General features: G+C 40.9%; 1 protein-coding gene across 2 annotated transcripts in view; it reads right to left on the minus strand.

Moving 5' to 3' along the window:
• MNAT1 (MNAT CDK-activating kinase assembly factor 1) overlaps positions 1 to 5,793 on the minus strand; it is a 115,281-nt gene extending 109,488 nt beyond the window's left edge. For both annotated transcript variants that reach the window (XM_010584163.1, XM_010584162.1), the window contains exons 1-2: positions 5,043 to 5,793; positions 2,016 to 2,076 (exon numbers count right to left, since the gene is read on the minus strand). In XM_010584163.1, coding sequence (XP_010582465.1) covers positions 2,016 to 2,076; positions 5,043 to 5,079 — 98 coding nt within the window. In that variant the 5' untranslated portion in view covers positions 5,080 to 5,793. The remainder of the gene's footprint in view (positions 1 to 2,015; positions 2,077 to 5,042) is intronic.
• Between the last annotated feature and the right edge of the window lie 11,284 nt (positions 5,794 to 17,077).

Consider the following 17,077-nt stretch of genomic DNA (forward strand, 5'->3'; position numbering starts at 1 on the left):
GCAGAGCAAAGCTGAAATACAATTACCTTAACTAACAAATACCCTTTTCTGGAACACCCAACAGCTATTCATAGGATTGGCACAGTCCAAGTTTAACACTTTTTGTTACAAGGCTGTCAAAAGGCTGGTTTTGTTTGCTGTGGAAGTGGGTTGTGTGTTTGAAGATGAAGGGTAGATGGGAAAGAAGTTCTAACATTCCCCTTACAGCACACTTCAAAATTTAGAGATCCTTGTAAAACCATGATTTTTATCATCAGTAAGATAGAGGTAGCAATGCTTTTATATCACAGGAGAAATATAGGCATAAAAGGTTGTATATCCAGAGACACTAAGCACTACAGAAAAAGAAATCAATGATCCTCCTATTCATTACATATGCTTGATAACGTCCAGAAAATAACTGATTAAAATATTCTCTGAATATGGTACAAACCTGCAAGATGAAATAGCATTCTATGTCAATAATAGTACGCTACTGTATATACAAAGGAACAAAGCTAAGCCTGAACAAGGAATCCTTTTTCTGGCATTTTCTAACTTCTGGGCACTAAACTCCAAAACAAAGCTTGGAACATAGCTTTCACGTGCAATTTATACATACCTCAAGACACTCCAGGTAAAAAATACTTGAATTATCTTTAAACAATCTGGAAAAAAAAAATCAGCAGAAATTGGGAAAGGAAAATAAACAGATTTTTATTACAGTAGTCCCTGCAAACTTGCAAAAGAAAAAAGAAAAGAAAAGCACTCTCATCATGAAACAAAGTTGGACTGCTATATTTATTACAATCCCTAGTCAAAAGCTGACCTAGTCAAAAGAGGTCAATGCTTAAGACGGGCAAGTAAAAGATCTGATGTCACTCAGGAGCAGATGAGGGACAGCCATTTAAGACCTTTGAACTTGTAATGTTTAAAGAAAAAAACAAACAAACAAACCACCACACCTCTCCCTCATCTCAACCACCTTCAGCTTCTACTGTAAATAGTCCAAACCAAATATGAAAAGTGACTGCATTAGGACAAACTCCAAATCTACTGCTATCAACTTATCTTAAATAAACTGTTTGTCTGTGTTAAGTAAACTATTTGACAGAAAAATTACTGTCAGAAAAACTGATGTACATTTTTTTAGAAGTGAAAATAAATAGTATGGTTTTGATCCTAAAAATAATCGTCACATGAGGCGTCTCACTGTTTCTATGGGCTACTTGCATGAGCAAGGCTATGCTGGCATTCAAGCACCTGATGAACTGAGCTAGTCTTTGAAACAACAATTTTGTTAACAGTTCTTTCATCTGCTCTGCTGTTGTACTGCTCTACATCCGAAATGGCTAGGAAATGAGGATTTTAATTAGAAATGTGTAATTTTTAACTATCCATCATAAATTCAGTAAATATAGAAATCAGTACACCGTGGAAGTGTCTATCACTGATACATATCTGACATTGCCCAGCATGAAATGCCTAGAACAGACTGGTACAGCAAATGAATTCACCTTCCTACTTCAGGAGATGTCAGATTTACTTCCCCACACCAGATCTTTTCTAGTAAAGAAAGTCTCTGAAAGCCTTAAAAATCAAGTAGGGAAAAATTCAGAAGGTAAAAAAGTAGTGTCCTTGCAGGGACATGCGCTAGGGACTGGGGAACCATCAGGACCAGGGATTACAACCCAGCCTGCCGCAGGGACTGCACTGCAGGCTGCACCACATCTGCTACAGCTTCCCCTGGGCAAGGGCTGAAATCACAGCAGGGCAGTACTGACCGAGGAGACAAAAGGCAAATCACTCCTGTCCCATCCTAGCTGGCTGCCTAGACCACTCTCCCCACAAGCCTGTGCCAATGGCACCCAGAGGGGCTGCACAGTGGCAGCTCCAAGGAGGCAGGCTCCAGAGCGGCACCTCCCAAGAGATGCCAGTCCGACAACTTCTCTTGGTCTGCTCCGAGAGGAGACCGTGAAGGTCAAGCGTTAAGTCTTGCTAAAGATTGAATAAAATTCTGGGGCTGCTAGACATACCTGAAATAGTAAGAACATCCACATAATATGCTCAGCATATAGTGTTCCATTTGTGAGGCTGCTAAAATGTGCATAAAAAGTTGGATTAAAAAATGTGTGCGAAAACATCCTGATTAGCCCTGCTAGTGTAATGCTCCAAGTAAATTAACGCAAGAAAATAAGAACAGTCAAAAGCAATCACGATACTAACATGTGCTGTGCAAGTGTAGATTTCTCTTGGTACTATATTAAGATTTCTTTTTAAAAGACTTCTTAATAGATGAAATGGAAAATTGCATACTGCCAAGAAAGGAGGTGGAGTGAATACCATCCTCTACATTGCCTTTGGTATTATTACAAAAGGCAATACTATGTGTAGTAGAGAATGTTTCTGGTTATTAAATTTTATGTTTCAATGGCATCACATTATATATGGCCTTTTTCTGCAATTAACCTCCAAAACACAAATTAAATATTAATGGATAAATGTCAATTATGATTATGAGAAACAATAAAAGGACCATAAATTAAATAATGCAGATAGACCAATAAAGTATTTTCACATGATCAAAACAATGTTTTAGTGTTAATGTTTTCTTATTCTAATTGAAAATGTAATTATGTACTCATAGGTGGTGTTATTGCATAAAATTTGGTAAACGATACCATCTCTTCAGCATTACAATTCACTCCCAGTAAGAAAAGAGCAAAACAAGCCTTGCTGCTTCTTCCAGCCAAGCCTAGCAGTGCAGCATTATTTGATGCTTCACAGAAATCTTCCATTTGAGACTGTCCAGAGTGCAGTAGGATATCTTCACAGTTATTCCTAGACTATTTCCATCTTCTGTAATTAATTATACTCAATTCTATATTTTATTCAGTATTACCAGCTCTCCCACACATCCAAAATATTTTCCCACTATTGTACTTTTTAACTAAGGAACTAACCTTAGGCTTGCTAAGAATTAAAAAAAAAACAAAGCACGAAACAGAAATACTCAAATATGACACTCGGGCAACCTCGTTGCTTTAAGGTCATTGCTTCTGTTTTCCGATGCTGATTTTTTGGGGGGGTGAAGGGGTGGAGGTCTGAGACAAAACATTTTTAACAAACTACCAAATGCAGCCAAAAGCCAATTTAAATAGCAGCTGCTTGATGCTCAGATGTACAACTCTTCCCGTGCTTTACCACACTGGCCATCAATGACTACTTTACAAATTGTAAATTACATGGGACACGCTGTTCACAAACAAATCAGATTTATGGTTATATTCAGTTGTTCCTGTTACCTGAAATTAGAATTAGAAGCTCATTAAATATAAATACATTTCAGAGAATGTAGAGGCACAGCATTATATTGATGAAAGCTTCATTAAATTTTCAATGATATAGCTGCTTCTATATTTGTGAAGGAAGGACACAGAACAGAAAGAAGTTGAGGCAATTCTCCTTCAGGCAACTTTGCATCTTTCTACTATCCCTAAAAAAATATGGATTTTAAAATATAATGGTGGACTAATTAGGTATAAGAGAAAGTGACTGCGGTCCATTATATTCAATGAATGATTACTTTCAGATCAGCATTTCTCTTATATATGTTTGCCAACTATACAACTGATGTTCAACAAGAGGGGAATTGGTAGAAAGCTAGAAATCCAGCTCTAATGATCAAACTTACATAAAATACAGACTCTGTACAGGTCCTGAACTCACTTAATGGCGCAGTGATCTTTTTAAAATATTCACTTAAAGAGACATAACAAGAGTATTGGAAATGAAGTCTTACCTAGCAAACAATAAGACATAACTTCTTGTGCAAGCAGAAATGTAAAACTATCTGTCAAAATCATGCAGTAATACAGCCTTATTTTTACTGCAGAGACTGAAACCAAGAAAAAGACCTGTGGCAGAAAAACTAGACACAAGCCCGCTACTCAACTAGATTTCTAGCATTATTATCGGCAAGTCAGACAATTACAATCTCCATATGTAAAACACCCATAACCAGGCTACATTAAAGAATGCAGAATCAAAAACACAAAAGTGAAAATTCAAGTGGTCTGATCCCTCTTGTGGTCATGCACTACGACATAAATTTATTATATCTCCACATTATGTTACCCCAGTTTTCTTTGGAAAAAAGGCTTATGGAATCAGGCTGTTACTCGGCTCCTCCCCATTCACTCCCCTCGATATGCATTACCTTATGTCAACTAAGTCAGGCAGCGGGGTAGAGGCCTCAATGTCATGTTATTCCTCTAACAAGCCTGCACAATACATGGCCCGGGCATTACATGTTTTCCTTACAGTTAATGTGCACGGCCTGCCAAGAACCGAGACGTAGGGTTGTTCTTTCCAACCTGTTAGGACTGCCACCTCTTTCAACCCTCTGGATAAGCAACGCTCAACTAACATGCATGCAGACAATGCCGGTTTATCCTCAGACCTTGTTTATTCTGCCCTGTTCAAATCCTGCTTCGACACGTTTACTTTTTCTTTTCCCTCCAGTTTTCTTTGGCATGCATAGTCAGCATTAAATAACTGACCTTCTCAAAACCACCATGAGGTAGTATTAGCCCCACATTACCAGATAAGGAAGCTAAGCCACTACAATTAATGCCTGAAGCATGCCCAAATTTCACATTCCTGATTTGAGAGTGATTAGCATTAGCACTATACAGGATTTCCTCTGCTCAAAGCACAGCTCCTGGGGAGCACGGGAGCAGTTGCACACAGCCTGCGCTCCTGCAGGGAAGTCCGATGGGCAGAGCCGGAGCCCCTGTGAAATGCAGGGCTCCAGGAACTTGGCCAGCTCCATCCCAGGGCTCTGTAAAGTAACTCAAAACACCCCGGGGTGCTGCTCCAGCCCAATGAGGGAAGGCAGGATATCAGAGTGCCAACCGCTTCTGCATCCTTCGTTCTTCCCCCAACCAAGACTTTGGGATCCAGGAACAGACTCCTTCCTTGCTCAGCTAACTTCCATTTAGACACGTACCCCCCTTCCCCACACACGCAAGCACACACACACAGACGCTCACTATCCTTACCTCTGAATTTCCCATAAGACACTGGCTCCCCACACATTCAGCCTCCTCGAACCTCACATCTTCCCTCTATGGTTCTTTAGCTCCAGTTTTCCCTCAGTCTTCCCAAATAAGTCCTAAATCCTTCTCTAGCCTAGTCATCACTCCTTCTCTCAAGTCCTCATGTAGTCATACCCCTTTCTCCAAGCAAGTCCCCCTCGTGATCTTTGCTGCTTCATTTACTGCCACACAGTAAGACTGGGAGTCAACCTCCCCTTTTGATTCCACTACAGCATTTCAGAGTTTCCCCAGAGCCACGAGATGTTTCCCAGTCACGCGTTCCTTGCAAAAGAGAAGGCTCCTTTCCAAAATCTGTCCGCAAAGGTTCCCACACAAACCCCATGCAATTTGAGTTCCTTAACCTCATCCCAAGGAACAAATCTCCACTTATATACATCATTGAGATACTGCCCACGTAAGGACAACTAATTCTGGCCACGTCTGCTCTTCCATCCTGTGTTACCTTTCCCCAAAACTAGGCAGATAGAACAGAAATCAAGGATTTGTTTAGCAAAATTTTAGGCCAGGCTTTCTTGCAAGAGTGGAAACAAAAAGGTTCAAACAAATACAGTAATTCTAGACTAAGCTCAACAGACAAATCTCTCTCCAGCTCCTAAATTCCTCCAAGCCTGCTCAGCTGACAACTGTCCTGGTTTCAGCTGGGATAGAGTTAATTTTCTTTCTAGTAGCTGGCATAGTGCTGTGTTTTGCGTTCAGTATGAGAAGAATGTTGATAACACACTGATGTTTTCAGTTGTTGCTAAGTAATGTTTATACTAACTGAAAGATTTTTCAGCTTCTCATGCTTGGCCAGCAAGAAGGCTGGAGGGGCACAAGGAGTTGGGAGGGGACACAGCCAGGGCAGCTGACCCAAACTGGCCAAAGGGGTATTCCATACCATGTGACATCATGCCCAGTATAGAAACTGGGGGGAGCTGGCCTGGGGGGATCGCTGCTCAGGAACTAACTGGGCACCGGTTGGTGGGTGGTGGGCAATTGCATTGTGCATCACTTGTTTTGTGTATTCCAATCCTTTTATTATTATTGTAACTTTATTGTTATCATTATTAGTTTCTTCCTTTCTGTTCTATTAAACTGTTCTTATCTCAACCCAAAAGTTTTACTTTTTTTTTTCCCCAGTTCTCTCCCCCATCCCACTGGGTGGGGTGGAAGTGAGCTAGCAGCTGTGTGGTGCCTAGTTGCTGGATGGGGTTAAACCACAACAACGACATTCACAGCAACATCACATCATCCTAGCATTGCCCTCAGTCCTGTTAACCTTCCTCTCTCCCTTTAGAGAATACAACCATATCCCAATGCTAAAGATAACTTTTCATTTTTTTCCTGGAACAAGGGGATCTTGGGGATTTACAGGCAGCCTCCCATCTCCAGTTCACAGCACATCAGTCACATGCTTATCAAACTACACAACTGCTACCGACAGTCCTTCCTGACGCCATCCAGGGCTTATTTTTTCAGTCTTTTTAAGCCTGCAGACAGCTACTCCCAGAAGAATCTGAACTCTGCTATTTACACAAGGCTATTCGTATACTCGCACTAAAGATTATCCGGTCTTTAGTTGCACCTACAGATTGTTCAGCTCCTAACCCCCACGAAGATATCAATTTTTTTTTTTTTTAAAACAGAAAACACAGGACATATTGCAAGTAAGGATGACAAAGACATTAAACGTTTGTCTGCCTGTACTTGTCTGGAACCAGAGGTCCACCTTCTTCACCCTGGCTCTGCCAGCAGCTCTTGCAATACATCTAACTCCAGTACCAAACTTTCCTGCTCTGTTAGACCTAACACTTCCCATTCTGGCTCAACACTCTGAAGGTGTCAACATTAGCCAAACCACTCCATTGCTTTTTGCTGTCTAGGAACGCCAGCCTTTCTTTGCCACTCTGGCCGCACTGCTTGGCATTAATAAAAACTGGGAAGAAGAACATTCTTAGGGCTTGGGAACTTTTACCTCAATGTTGCTTCTTAAAAAAAAAAAAAAAGCCACAACCTGTTCCTTACTCTGCCCCATCGCACTATTTCCTAACTCTCAGCAGAACCACTTATCTTCCTCTATAATGTTAAAGAAGTTGTCCTGCTCATGTTAAACAGCAAAAATCATTATCTACATGTTTCTCAATTTGGAGCCAAAATATTTATCAGACCAGATGACTTGCTCATTGTTCCTTTGTGGCAGAGGCATCTTGTTCTCACTTCTCTGAACTTACCTGCATTCCACACAAAAAAAAAAGACCTGCAAAAATTTCCTAATACATTCTCTCCCCGCATATGTGTTATATTTAGAGGAAGAACTACTCTGAATATCATTTTCAGGGCATCAAAAAATGATCTTAGCTACAACAATTAAAGTCTAATTTTGTCATATACAGCAGCAGTTTCCTCTAAGTTCTTTTCTCAGATCTGGTCTTGTCAAATAGAATTCTTGCAAAACATTTTTTTAAAAAAGAAAAACCAAGTAGATGTCATTACAAAATTCAGTTCACTCTTAGGACTACTACTTATGACTTTTATTACAGCCAGAGTGGCCTTTCTGTGAAGAAACATCCACTGTTTCCTGCATATCATTAAACCAAAGAGGGAACCAGCAACACGAAACTTAAGTGTCCACAACGCAAGCTCAGCACCCTGCCTGTCTCATATCCTGTTACTATCAGGGAAGATTTTTTTATTTCTTAATTTCCTAACCAAATCTGAACACTGGAGTACTCAATTCAACTTCCAAAATGTTGACCTAGCTTTTCTTCAAACTTCACCTTCAGTTGTCCTGGGGAAAAAAAAACAAGCAAAGAGCATGCACACGAATGCAACTTCTGAGTACTCCAAGAGGGTACTTTCAGATCTGCTCTGCTGGGAATTTACAATTACTGAAACATGCTTTTTAAAATTATTCAGGAATATAGCTGCTTAATTTCATAAATATTAAACCTATGCATATCGCTTATTAACATTTGGCAGCTAATGCAACCACAGAGAAGCAAGTCAGATGTCCTTCTTTCTCACAAACCCGCAGAATTATTGGCTTGAGTTATAATGCAGTAGAATGCAATTAAAAGAAAAAAAACCCACCTAATATCTAATTGTTTAAAAGGTTACTGTGTTTGCTTTCTTTTTGAGAAGCACTTATTTTAAACATAGAGATTTACCACACCTGTGTTGGACAATTACCATGCCGGACAATTACCATATTCAGCCTTACCATGGTAAACATTTACCCAACAAAAAGGGTAGAGCATGTTTGAAGACTCCTCAAGCTGGGCACCCAAACTCATTAGCCATTTTCATGATCCCAGGCTGCAGATTTTAGCCAGACTGAATTTTCAGAACCAAGGAAAAAGAATTTACTTCTCAATTTACTGATTGGCGATTGAGGATACAAACAATAGCTTTTCTTTTGCCAAGGTTACATCTCAGAGCAGAACCACAACTTAAATTTCTGAAAAGTACTTACAAGGAATGAAGAGTAGAGCTCCGCTAGCTTTGCTAAGCAGACAAGAAGTATTACTAAGCAGACATGCCAATTGATAGCTCAACAGAGAAAAGAGAAGATTTTCTAAATATGTCAGTTGTAAAACAAACGAATATAACTGAAGCATTAACACCACTTCATCAGAAGTATTAAGACCATGATTCAGAGTGAAATTTAAAAGCAAATATTCATTGTCAAAACTGGATGGCAGAAGGAAATAGCCTCTTGGATAATTCAGCAACAATTTAATCACCTCCCATGACTAACTTGGAGAGACTTTGGAAGAGTAATGGGATGGAACACAGTCCAAAGAGCATCTAATCCCAATTAATAAAAACAGGAATAACTCCAAAAAGACAAAGAAGAAAGATGACCTAGATTTCTATTCCCTAAGAAGTCATGAAAAAGCTTTCTTTCTGAAGGAACACATCCCGCTTTAAAAAAAAAAGTAATTTTGCTTCTTCCTTTGAGGATGCAGACAGGTTATGATTGTGTAACTATTTCAACCAACCACCAGTTAACCTAACTTCCCTTGGTAGAACTGACAAAGGTGAGTAAAAACCTCCCTGATGTGTCTCCCAACTCACCCAGAAGAAACAAAGAGATTTCTCTCAGAGATGTAAATCGTTGGGAATGAAATAGGCTACATGGTTTTCAATGCTTACCTCACCAAAGTGAAGTAGGCATTTTTAGGACCACACAAAATTCCTTTTCTGGTTGAGATTTTTAGCGACATGTAGTCCCAATCTGCTTTATTCCACCAAGACTACATAGTTTTTCACGCAAGCACGAATCTACCACCCAGGAATCTAATTCGAGATGTGATATGGCAAGAGCAGCAAGAAAACAAGCCTAAGAGACAAAACAGAGCACTTGCTCTCCCGTATAAGCCAGCTTTTTAAGCATGCAGCTTCATAAAATGGTGCAAGCTAAATTAACATTGTGCCATAGCAAGGTCCTTCCTTCAACCCTATTCCTACCTTACTTGTGGACGCACGTTCCTACAGATTAACTTGCACCACCTCTGATGGCTGTCTACCATTCACAAGCCACTCCAACTCACTAGCCCTGTACAAACACCACCACATAACTTATCAAAAAAGCTTCTCATTTTCTGCCAGGTTAGCAAACTCGATCAGCTCCTGCAAGGAGCAGTAAGTACTAGTAAGTACCAGAGTATGGTGGCTCTTTTCCTGACGCCTGCTGCCTGTTCACGGGTCCTGCATTCACATGCACATTTCTATGGTTCAACCAGCACTACTCATACCATTTACACTCATGAGCCTGCACCCCACTTTTGTATTAATAAAAATGCGATAGCCTAAAAATCATATACATCACAGCCAACTTTTATGGTACAAATGACAGCCCTGAATACAGTATCATTGTCTTTGTATATCTTGCATTTAAGATATTTTCTTTAGGAAAAAAGCTTGCCGAATAAAATTCAAATACGTGTTTAAGCACCTAATTCCCACATGCTCAAGTTCAAAGTCCCAGGTCTGACAGATCCTCACTGCCTACTTCTAGTTGGACTTCTTCACTCAAACTCACTTGGCTGAAATATGGTTTTATGTTATTTTCCACAATCTCCAGGGCTTCCCCCCATCTTAGAAGAAAGGCATTTTCTTGAACCACACTGCAGAGAAGAATGCAGCAGGAAGCCAAGCAATCCTTTCACTTGGAAGGAGCTTAAACAAGAAGATTCCAAACTTTTTTCCGACAACTCCAGCCTCACGCACTGGCATGAGACCCCACTGCCCCAAATTCACCAGGGATGTTCCTACTTCCAACTCCGGGGGAATCTGACAGCCACAAAACTCCAAATGCTCCTAACATTAAAATAAATATGCAAATAATGGAACCTCTGTTTCTTCATTTTAGCAGCCGTTAGCACTGCAATTAGAGTTCTCAGAGGATGCACTTACCCCCTAATGAATCCCTGGAACAGCCATAACAGGGTGCAGGGCAGATTACAGAATCCCCACAACACAACTCAGTGAATTGATGTCTCCCCTGAGCAACACAAAGCTGGGCCTAGAGATAGCAAGCATTTTTATGCTGTCTTCATTTTGAAGCCTTATTAACAAATTAAACAAGAAATAAACACATCTCCCTCTGGGAAAAGAAGAAAAAAATAAAGACATTTTAATAAGCAGCCTAGACACCTTTCCATAAGTCTCTTGCAGACAGGAAAAAGACACCAGAAAATCTTACAATAGAGCAAGTTCATTAACTGCCGTCTAAGATTGCAGCAGTACATGAACAAACCCAAAACCACTGCACTGGCAGCAGCTGAAATCAAGCCTATCAGTTTTCTGTGGAGGCTGCTCTGGTACCTGTGCCCCTGTCTCCCAGAGATGTCAAGCATGGGAAAGACACTTTGCAGAGACAGCACAAGAGCTGGCATGACACTGGGGAGGAAAGGGAGTTTCTTTGCTTTTGTTGGTCTGCAGACAACCACGTTTCCTCTCTCTACGAGTCAGGATGCGTCACAAGTAGCTGGAGCAGCAGGACTGACTCCTAAGAAAGAGCTTTACATACCAGTTTCCCTCCTCCTCTCTATAGCAGGCAGTGAGACAAAAAAGCTGAACCAGCAGCCCCAATTAACTACTTTTTCTACCTAAGATTTTCATGTCTGATTGTTGGAGACCATATGGTCCAAGTTTACAGCCAACAGTAAATTTCTTTACCCAGTCCTGTTTGCAGTAACAACCTTAACATTCTTTTAATGCAGTTTTCGGTAGATGCATTTCCTTTCCTCTTTATGTAAGTAAACCAGTGGGATATGCTTAACCTGCCTCCTAAAACTCAACACAGGCCACGAAATCCAAGCAGGCAAAGCAAAAGATAATTCATGATCTCAAATGAAGCCAGGTGGATTACAACTCCATTGGCAAGCACGTACCCAGCATCTGTACACTCAGAACAGACTTTAGGAATCGTCTGAATAATGAAAAATTGTCATGCATGCATAAAGGCTTTTGAATATAATTCTTGAGAGTGAACTTTTAAAAGAAGGCAAAGCCATCAGTGCACCTTAGAAACTAATACACTGCAGAAGTTTAATCAAGCATTGCTCCATAATTAGACACACTTTCCCCTGCACAAAAGCATCTTTAAAGCCAAGTATCTGATGCCTTGAACCTCTGTTATACTTAAGAAAATAAACTTTAAAAGACATTCATTATTCTTGAACTGAGCACTTCCATACTAAGTCCCATCCTAGAACAACTTTTAACTGCTAATTTATCATCTTCCCTCCCAGTGACAGGGAAGATTTATAGTGGAAAAGGCTTATTTAACATTACTCTAATGCCAAAACCACATGGTGTTACACTTTTGGCAATACTGGTCAAGAAGCAATAACCAAGGAAAACAAAATACTAAGAAATAACCCACCCCCACCCCTGAAAAAAATATTCCCATAATTGTAAGTCTTGGCATGGTTCCATTGGAATAAACTGCAATGGAAGCCCAACTTGAAGGATGGTTACAGCTGAGACCCAATGCCCGATTTCATCCTCTCGCACTCATCTGCCTATCCCTTATCTCCACCGCAGCACTGCTGTGCTTATCAGCACGCTGACCCCTGCTCTGCCACAAGCGGACATGTACACATTCCGGAGCCCCAATGACCACAGGGGAACTGAACACGGCAAACATGCAGCATTAGGAGAAAGCCACTGTGAGTTCTTCTAATGTAGGGTCAAGCACACTGACACAGGAAGATACAGAAAGGACCAGGCAGGAGAAATGCTATCTGCATATGTTGCTGCCAAGATCCAGAATGAATTTGTTGGCAGGATCAAGGTCACAGTAGAAGAGAGATGGGAGGCCAACACAGGTACTCTAACACATAGTATCTACCCCAGATGAGTGAGATTTAAATTAATGAAGTGGGGAAGAGGAGAAGAATGAACAGCCAAACCTCCAAAGCACAGGACTTCATAGCAAGAGGAACCTTCACTGCAGGCATCTGTCAAAAAAGAAGGAACAAACAGGACACACACTGCCCAACAAGTTGTCAGATACTTTGAGATTAACTTTGTTTATATAGGAGGTGAGAAGAAAAAAGAAAAAAAGCAGCCAAAAAAAAACCCAACCCAGAAAACACCACACATAACCACACACAATAAAAGAAAGGCTCTTCTAGTTTCATTCTAACCAAAGGGGAGAAACTGGCTAAGAACGTGAAAGTGGAAACAACTTGGCTGACAGAAGGCATAAGGCAGCAACTCTCGCAATTCTTCAGAAGGGCAAAACAGAGAGCCACAAAATAAAGAAAATGAACTAATGGTAAAACCACAAGCTATCTGAAACCTGGGAGAAAAACCTGAAGCTTACTGACATATCATCTCAGCTAAGTATAGGCTCTTTAACGACTTGAAATTCAAGAGATTCTGCACAAGTGCAAATCAAATCACTGAAGGTCACTTAATAAAGTGACCAGCACAGTTAACAAAATAGGAACGGTCAAAGCATTAGGAAAGAAACTACTGGGAGGCAACACTGAAGGTAACATGAAAATATTCCTTCAGAACATCTGCAGTGAAAGAAAGAGCAGTTAAAGTAGGAGCACATTAACCCACTATTCAATGGGAAGGAAAAATCTCTAACAGATGATGCCAAAGCACTTGGGGCTTTTTCTGCATCGATCTTCATTCAGTAAGAGGGATTAACTGGCTAATGTAACTCATAAGGCAGCAAAATGAGCAAAAACACAAGCTAGAACCGGGAAATGCATTAGGGCAATTGCTCCAAACCTCCCAAGCCAACAAAGTCAAGACTCTGAATTTCCCATGCATATTTATCGGCAGACTTCAAACAGAAAGCATGACAAAGGCAATATGCTTCTGCTGACAACTTAATAAGCTTCCATAAACCTATGGACTATATTCAGGGGTTACATAATATTTACCCTTTGAAAACTGACAAAGGCAGTTATCAAAGACTATCTCTGCTCTCTGCATTAAGTTCCAGCAGCCTGAAGAAAGGGAAAAGCACCTGCCTCAGAAGAGCAGGAAACTGAATACACAGGGAAACACGGACCAGTAAGGGTTACTGTCAGTCCCTGGGAAGATGCTGAAATAAATAATGAGACAAACGACCTATCTCCTGCATATTTCAGATAACGAAGCAGGTAAGATCCAACCCACAATTTGTTAAGAACAAATCATATCAAACGAATTTTATTTACTCCAATGACACAGTAACAACGTAGGTAGCAAAATGGCAACTAGAGGCAATATAGTTTGGGTTTAACTAGACTTTTGACACTCTTAAATTGACGGTCATATAATCTAAACAAATACGGTACATACTGAAGTACTGAGAGATGATTAGAAACCCATACCCAGAGATAAGTTATCATTATTTCAGTCAGAAAGAAAAAAAGGTAGCAAGCCCATTCACATGGCTCTAATCTTTTAACATTTTCCACTGTTACAAAAAGTAACCTGGGGGGCTGGAGGTGAAGGCTGTTTAGCAAGGAACTTCCTGCAGGCAACTCCATATTTTGCTCTGCCTCAGTTTGATTCTTGTGGTCACAAGCAACAACTTTGAAGATCTCCCAGACAACAACTTGTCCACAAATTACACATGGGAAAATATCAGGACAGAAAGGTCATTTACTTAAGTTAACACTATAATCTAGGACAGTTACAAGCGCTTGGATGGAGGGACTCAGAATCCAAAGTCACTTGAAGCAAGAGCAAAAGTCACCTGAAGTAATATGTAGTTTGACAGTGCAAAACAGTAAGAGTAATCAGCTGCATAACACAACATGGAAGGCAAGGTTAAATACTGTTCTGGCCAAAGATATGTTGAGTGGTAAAGTGCTAAAGAATCTGGGGTTTATGCTGAACATAAATCACACATATCATTGCAAAAAATAAAAAATATGTAAAGACTTATCATCCTACTGAGATGTATGAAATGCAGGTATCCTATGAAAAGCGCATGAAATAATTTTGACTCTGCCTGTTGTACTAAGGACTCAGATGGAGCACTGTGTCCAGTTTCAGTGTTCCAGAAAAATGCAAACCAAGTGGAAAAAGCCTCAAGAAAAGCAGTGAGAATAACCCACAGATGTATAAGAATAAAAATTTAAAAATCACTGAAGAGACCGAAGGAATGGGATTTCTTAAGTGTGGAAAACACCACAGAGAAAGCCCCCAAAACACGTGACACATTCCTGCAGAAGAGGTGCAGTTCACAAGGTGTATAAAATGCATGTTAGAATTCTTAAATGCTTAAACTATAGCAAATAAATGTAGATTAGAAATTAGAAGTATTTTCAATGGTAAGAACAGCAAACTATTGGAATAGATTGCCTAAGAAGGGTAAACCTCCATCAGAAACTTATGTTAGCTCATTTGCTTTGAGAACTAGTTAAACATTCCTTCCTTGTGCCTGAAACACCCTGAATTTATGAAAGAACAAATGTCAATTACCTCCCCTTTTTCCCTCATACCTCATTCACAGGTGCCTCATCTGAGCTTCCAGCTTCTAGATGATCAGTTATTACGAGAATTTATTAACCGTTACTAAGAAATGACTTCCAGCATGAAAGCTTTGTAACATCATATGGATACAATAATAAAAACACAACCTTCAAGGAGTTATTGGAAGGCTATTACAGAGGAAAAGTGACTCACTTGAACCACATCAAGACGGAGAGTCCTTAATTACAACAAAAACAGAGAAATCCAGAGATCCCACTTCCACAGTGACTTGAACTTTACCCTCATACACATGCTTTAAAGGAGTGGTGCCCACCTACACAGATACCCTTTGCTGGGAAGGTAAAGGAGGGACTAACAGACCTTACTGGGTCCAGGTAAGGTCGGTCTGCGTGGGTCTGCATAGCCCTCTCCCAGTAAGCACGCTGCAGAGATACCTGGCTGGCTCAACCCAGGGCCACACGGATCCAGACTACTGATCTGGTCTTGGATAAAACACTTGCCAAATACAGAAGTGCAAACAACAAGAGGTGAGGGAAGCAGAAGCAGTCCTTGTGCAGCTGGAAAAAAACAAGGAAAGCAAGACAAGGACATCAACCCCAAATACGGTGTCAGCAGCTGGACCCAGTAAAGCACAAAACATGACTAATTTTCTTAAGCGAAGCTCAGCTACAAAAAAAACCACTGAGAACCAAAGTAGGAGAGCAAACTGAAACATGCTGTCCTCTGCTGGAAGTGCCTCTGGAGGAGCTTGAAAGCAGAAGATCAAGACCACTAGCCCTTTGATCTTCACTGGAATACAAGATAGAAGCATCATTTGAAACCTGCACTGCCTTGCCTAAATGTGGCTGTTACCTTTTGAACTCCAGCTAATGCTGCACTTTTACACAGCCAGCATCACTGTCACCGAAGGGGCACTCCTGATGACACCCTCTCCACGACCACCACTAACTACTGGGAGATCATCTCCTGCTCTCCCACACACCTTCCCTCATGGCAACAGAAGTGTTTATGTGGCCACAGAGAGCAGGATCAGGGAACCGGATGAAAGCTAACGCTTTTTATCTAAGAAAATAACATAAATCCTTTGTTGCAATCCAGTTCCTTCATCCTGTTCAACACTGTGTCAAGTTACGTAAAGCTTTCGGGCTGTGTCTTTTCAATGTTATTCATATGCCATTTAAAAATATAAACAACTCAACATACACATCACAGGAAAGATGAAAAAACACAAAAGACAAACAAACAAACAAAAAAAACACCAGAAAGGGCTGCTACTACAGTATGAGGCTTCTATTGTATGTATCTAAAAAGAATTTAGATTAGAACCTTTAAAACTTCCACACTAAGGAAGATCTCCAGATCTGAAAGTGAATGATTTCAGACTATGTATGACTTAAAACAGCTAGAGCCAGTGGTGGGAATTATCTAAATGTTCATCTCTGGGGAAAAAAAAGAAAAACTCGTGACTCTTGTTGCAAAAAAAAAAAAAAAAAAAACTGAATGAGTAAACAACACCACCAGCACAGGTTCACAAGAGGATTTTCCAACATTTAAACCAGCATCAAACCTTCAGACAAAGCATGCCTCATTCAGGAGAATTAACACGCCAAAAAAAATAACACAAATCACTTTTTTTTTTTCCTTCCCTTAACTATCCAAGCACAGTATTAGATACATGTAAGAAGCGTTTAAGTTGATGAGAAATGTATTTTTCTCTAGGTTCCCCGTTTCATAGCCCGAAGCCTCACACCCCTTCGGGACAGGAGCCGGTACCGAACACGCCGAGTCCCCTCTGTTTCCACACACACCCCCCCTCCGCCCTCCCCCGAGCATTTCCCTACAGAGAAGCAGCCGAACGCACCGCCTCAGACCCACACCGCGATCCAGCCCCTGGCCTCAAACGGAACCGCTGCCGCCGGGAGAGGCGAGCGGGGGACACGAGGGGCCCGCAACCGCCTCCCGAACGCCCGCACGGGTCCCGCGGAGCCCCGCAGGACCGGGCCGGGCGGCCGAGGTCGCCCCCACCCCCGCACCGGCTGGGG

The sequence above is a fragment of the Haliaeetus leucocephalus genome, unplaced genomic scaffold, assembly GCF_000737465.1.
Source record: "Haliaeetus leucocephalus isolate CR32 unplaced genomic scaffold, Haliaeetus_leucocephalus-4.0 Scaffold944, whole genome shotgun sequence".
Taxonomy (NCBI): domain Eukaryota; kingdom Metazoa; phylum Chordata; class Aves; order Accipitriformes; family Accipitridae; genus Haliaeetus; species Haliaeetus leucocephalus.